Below are 6,216 nucleotides of genomic sequence, written 5' to 3' on the forward strand. Positions count from 1 at the left end.
TATATATATACACACACAGTACCTTCCATACGTCTTTTATTATAAAGACCAGTTTTTATTTTAAATAGCTATTCTTTAGATTTATTTGTTTCTTCAAAATTCAATTTTGTCCTTTATTTTCCAATATTGTTCTTTACTCTCTTTTACTTTGATATTACGGGAAATTCTTTTCTCTAGCGTCTCAATGTCTATATAATACATTAATAAGCAGAATCTTACGGAAAATATTTTACAGCTTCATGCATATAAATACAATTTGTTTTTATTTTAATCATATTTCTTAATTTTTTAAATTTATCCAAACTAGAGTTGTTTTCATTTTTTATAATGCACATATTCTTGACAAACTAGATATCAATTATGTAACTTTTTCTCTAGAGCGGAAATGCGAAAAGTGAAATTTTTTTACATATGTATGTAATATATGTATACGTACGAAGTTTGATAAAAAAATAAGCGAACTTTTTGAATTACTCGGCAATGGAGCGTCTTAGCGACGTGCGATTTGCAGCATTACAATTGTTATAATCTTCCAAGTAACTAGCTTTTTTAAAATTGTTTACATCTCATTTAATTTCAGAGTTATTACTATTTGAGTGCAAGATGTCTTAGTGTTCGTGGCGATTTTAACTTCAAAATGAATTTTTGCAATTTTTGCCTCAAGGTCAAACAATCAATTATCACTATTATGATGGCGTTTTGAAAAAATTGCGCGAAAAAATTCGCAAAAAAAAACCACAGTTGTAGCGGAACAACTCATGGTTCCTTCATCATGACAATGACTATCCATTCAGCTTTATCAATTCGTAAGTTTTGTATCAAAAATCAGATGTTTGTCCTTCCCTAGTCTCAGATCTTGTTCTGCGACTTTTTCTTATTTCCAAAATTAAAATCAGTTCCCAAAATAAAAATTCAATTTGAGGCGAAAATCGCCACAAATACTAAAACACGTTGCAAATAGCAATAACTCTGAAACTGAACGAGATGTAAACAATTTTAGAAAAGTCAGTTACTCGGAAGATTATAAAATACGATTGTAGTGCAAACCGCTAGGACACTCCGTTGCCGAATCATTCGCTTATTTTTTTATCAGATCTATATACACAATATACATATATAATACAAACAATTTTTACTTTTCAAATTTTTTTCTGTTTCTGTTCTAGGGAAAAAATTATATGATCAATGCAAACATGTAGAAACAAATTTTCAGATTTATCTTCTATTTTCTTTATGTAAATATGTTACTACATATACAAAGCTAAAGCAAAGAATATAAGAGTTAAATACTTATATTTTGCTATACTCTATTCTTTACTATCCCTCTACACTTATATTTATTAAATAATTATTAAATCTTTTGCAATTCTTACAGTAATAATTTTATGTGGAAAAGTCATCAACAGTAGCACAATCATATATCATTTTATAATTTATGATTGCGCTATTTATTACATTGACAAATCTATTTAATTATATAATAATAAGAGTAATTTCATTAACAGTAAACAAACTGAAATTATACAATAATATAATACAAAGGTACATAATAGAGTGGTTGCAAATTACCCCCATCTTCTATTTTTCTAAATTCTATGACCTCTCCATGCGATGTAAATATTATTTCATATCATTTCATATTTCAATATATGATTGCGCTACTTATTACGTTGACAAATTTATTCAACTAACAGTAATTTTATTAATAGTAAACAAACTGAAATTATAATACAGTAATATAACATAAAAGTATATAATAGAGTGGTTGTGTGCAAATTACCATACCTATTTTTCTAATTTCTATGACGTCTCCATACGATATAAATACTGGAATTACTCTGTATTATACAATGTGATGATATATTATGAAAATAACTGCAATTGTTGAATTCAATTGAATTAATAATAAATTTTAGACAATAGCAATCAACAAATTAGCAAAAAATACAATACGCAATTAATTTGATACTAATTATTTGTACAAAATTTATTGTTTTCAATTTTTTGGTTTGCAAAATCAATTTTCATAAATGCAATTGATTCAATCTATTTTTCTTTGAATTTTTCATAGCCTTTATATAGAAAATTTATTTTAAAATTGTACAACTATATATTATATATTTTTTTTAGTGAGGTGAGTTTCCGTTGATAACAAGACGTAGCCATCAGTTTTGTTGACCCGAGAAAGATAATTGATGACCTGATGAGCATTTTCCTCATACCTAAAAAAAGGTAGAAGGGGACAGCTTTTATCTCGACCTTCTGCTATTTTACTAGGTCAAGATTAGTTGATATTTCTGCGTTGAACATTTAATGATGTCATTTCTTTGAGAAACTTTCAGTTTACGATTATTCGCTCAACATGAAGCAGCAGTGGAGCATTAGTGAAAGTGAGCAATATTATTCGCGTCATTATGTTAAATGTAAAAGAGTGATAATTACTATAGACTTTATTGAAAATTTATTAAAATATTGTTTAAAAGTTTACGATCTTCATACGATAATATATTTTTATTCTAACCATTTTATTATTTTATTCTTACATACAAATCTTTTTACATACAAAATATTTATTGTAATGTGAAAAATTGTTGAGTTACAATATGGATTTTTACGTATAACATACTTATTTAATTTAAATAAATATACTTAATTTTTTCATTTAGTCGAGTCTTTAAATAAATATGTTTATTAATATGTTTATTAATATAAACATAATTATTTTATAAATAAAATGTCTAAATAAATATAAATTTAAATTTGTACAGATAATATAGAACTTTTGGAAGAAGGATTGTATCAGGGAAAGCAAAAATGTATAAAGAGGATTATATTTAAAACCAACTGTTGCACGCGATTTATACTTTTTCTCAAACTGATATTGTTATTAGAAGTGATATTATTCTTCGGATGGGGTTGTTATATGATCTCACAGATTTATCTTCCCAAAGTAATAAAAAATGAAGCTACTTATATCACTCTAGAGAAATATCCATCAGTAACTGAATCACTGTCTGAAATACAGGAGTCACGTCCAATTGCAGAAATACCAGCAATATTTGTTAAGTCTGAGATTATAGATAAGATAAATAATCTTTTAGAAGGCACAGAATTTGAGAAGAAAGACCAAAATTTAATGAAAAACGAGGCAATTGTAACCGATGCAACTAATATGATGCAAACAAATTTTCAAAATTCTGAAAATGTACAACATGACAATATACAAGTACAAATATATGATGTAAATAGATTATTAGAGACATTATTGTCCGGAAATTTAGTACACAATGAAAACTTTATGAAAAACTCGATATCAGAAAAATTTTCTTCGATTGAATTCACTGACGAAGACATTAGTACTTACAAAAAAAACAACTTTCTTTATTATATACAATTTCTTCAGAAACTGCGAGATACAAGTAAAATAAAAGTAGTTAATGATTTAGAAAAATTCAAAAACATAAATGATTTCATTAAAGATGCTGATTATTTGATATTAAAAAGTCAAGAAAATTATGCATTAGATGCACCGAACAATCCCGAAAGTTTAGAATTTAATGTTGCACTGACCTCAAATCTTGAAAATTCTGTTGATAATGCAATCGGATATACAGATTTAACTTTGCGAGATTTGAAATTTTCCGATTTAATCAAAGATGCGGTACAAGATAATAATAATGAGGACAGTACTTTATCTGATGAGCCCAATGAACAAGCAAAACGTTTAGAACTTATAGATTTTATTACGTATCCATTTCACAAGTCTTCTGATATACCAATAAAAGACTCAATCGAAGATTCTTTTATTTTTCAGCCTATATTAGAAGAAGAAATTTCGAAACAAGTCAAAAATAGGTCAAGTGACAATGTTGATAAAAAAAATGAAGATATACGTGACACAAATGATAGCGATATATTGATGTCAACATCTGCATTCGAAAACCAAGATTATTTGGATATGTCGGTGATTACCATGCAAAGTACAGGAGAGCAACATTCGGAAGATATCGAAAAGATAATAGAAAACAAGATATATGATGAATCAATGCAATCGACAATGCAAGATAATGTAGAATTCTCGACATCAAATGTTGATAAATTTCAATGGTTTAATGTGCCCCCTCGTTTTGTAGATCTTGAATGGAAAGATGTATCAAAATCAGATGAAATAAGTTCATTATTCTGGGATTCGTATAAGGAAGATGTCGACGATGTTATTCCAGAAAGTCAGTGCGAGATAACAATTAAAATGGGTATTCTCAAGGTGAAATGTCCCACTATTAAGTTTGATGAAGAATGGAATTTTACTTCTTCTGAAATACCTCCTACTGATATTCCGAAAGTCACTGATTTTGGAGATATTTTTGATACTTTTTTACATACCCAATGTGACGAAGATGCAAATGAGCAATTGAAGATTGAAAATATTTCTATTAAAAATTTTAATAAACAAGTTACAACATTGCAGGATAGTAGATCTAAAATAATCAACAATTTAATTGAGTTACAAGAAAGCACTACAAATGCAAATGACGCGTCAATGAATTTATTTGATGTAGCATTTATAAATCCGTCTGATAGTGGAAATAGCGATGAAAATTTTACATTTTACAATTTTCCATTTTACGATTTAAACGAAGAAGGAGCAAAACACATCACAAGAGTAGCTTCCTCTATTTCTAAATTCAGTTCCAATATCGACGATTCGAACAAAGAACGAAATCTATTTTTTGATATTTTTGATACACATCAACAAGAACAATTGAAAATCAATAAAGAGCAAGATTCAGTTTCTGATAATAGTGAAACTTTTTTGAAAATTTTGGAACATTTTTATAATTTGGAAAAGAATCTAACTTCTCTATTTAAAAATGAAATATCAAATATTATGGCGCAATATTTACCAAAAAGTTTTTATGAGAATAATTACCGGAATGAGATTTGTAGTATTATTCGTTATATGCGTTTCATATCTCGACATTCATGGTACGAACAATATGCTTTAAGGAAATTCTCGGAATATTTACAAAATCCCGACTATCCATACATTATGGAAGATTATTATCATCGAAAGAAACGAATGATTGATGATTTAGCATGGCAAGAAGGTATGTCAACTATTACATTTAAAAAGATTACTTAAAGTATATTATTTGTCAAATTGCTTTGAGAAAAATTATATTTTATTTTATATAGTTATTAGTTCTTATATATCTTTTGAGGCAGTAATTAAAAGAAATACATTTGATTTTTTTATTTGACATTTTTATAATAAATATAAATTAATGTAATGTAATTTGAGATATATCTTTGCTGTTATTAATTTATTTAAAATAACATTACATTACAGATGAGATATCAAATACGTTAGAAGAAGATAATAATGACGTGGACTTATTAGAAAAATTGAAAAAATTTTTCCAGAAAATGGAAATTCTTGCTCTCTGCATTGATAGACTTCATGAACGATATCTTCTTCACAATAAACTTGATGATGATTACGTTTCGAGTGAATTTCCGATGGAAACTGAAGAACATCGCAAATCGTATACTTCGAGAATTGTATACGAAAAGTAAACTGACAAAATGTACAAGTTTCTCCTATTTTTTTTGTATGATATACGTATTTCTTTCTCTCTGTTTCTTTGTTAATTCAATACTTTACAGAAATGATAAATAAATAATTTTTAAAAATATTATAAAATTTATTTGTACTAATTATCACATAGAAATTATTACTACAAAAATTACTGTTGCTATAATTAATATGAATATACGGCGTTTATATAAAACACAATTCAATTGTTTCTATCGCAATGCGTTGCATACTTAATACGCAATGTGCTCACGAAATTTGTTCGTAAAATCTCTATTAAATATTTGACAAAAGCATGCTATAAAATAATTAATGCATTGCTCGTATGCATTGCCTTGAACTTATTCATGCTAATTTCTTATGATTTATATGTAGTTGCGTTAATGCGATAACGCCTCCATGCGTTGACCGAATGACGATTGTAATTGGTCGTTTGGTGATTATAGAATTGAAAAAGTAGGTCAGGCTCACATATGTTTAAAATAAGTTCTTGATTATACTAAAAGTGCACAATCTCTCTTTCATATTTTTTCCATTTTAAAATCAATTTTAAAATTGATGTTGTATTTACTTCTACAAGTAATGTTTTAAATAAAGTAAAAATTGCTTTATTAATTATT

The 6,216-nt window shown here is 27.0% G+C and overlaps 1 protein-coding gene across 1 annotated transcript; it reads left to right on the top strand.

Moving 5' to 3' along the window:
* Positions 1–2,361: 2,361 nt before the first annotated feature.
* On the top strand, positions 2,362–6,101 carry LOC108694823. The gene is made up of 3 exons (XM_018204496.1): positions 2,362–2,390; positions 2,769–5,108; positions 5,351–6,101. The coding sequence occupies exons 1-3, from the start codon at positions 2,363–2,365 to the stop codon at positions 5,575–5,577; spliced, it is 2,595 nt and encodes an 864-aa protein (XP_018059985.1). The 5' UTR covers position 2,362; the 3' UTR covers positions 5,578–6,101.
* Positions 6,102–6,216: the final 115 nt, after the last annotated feature.

This window comes from Atta colombica, unplaced genomic scaffold, assembly GCF_001594045.1.
Source record: "Atta colombica isolate Treedump-2 unplaced genomic scaffold, Acol1.0 scaffold125, whole genome shotgun sequence".
NCBI lineage: Eukaryota > Metazoa > Arthropoda > Insecta > Hymenoptera > Formicidae > Atta > Atta colombica.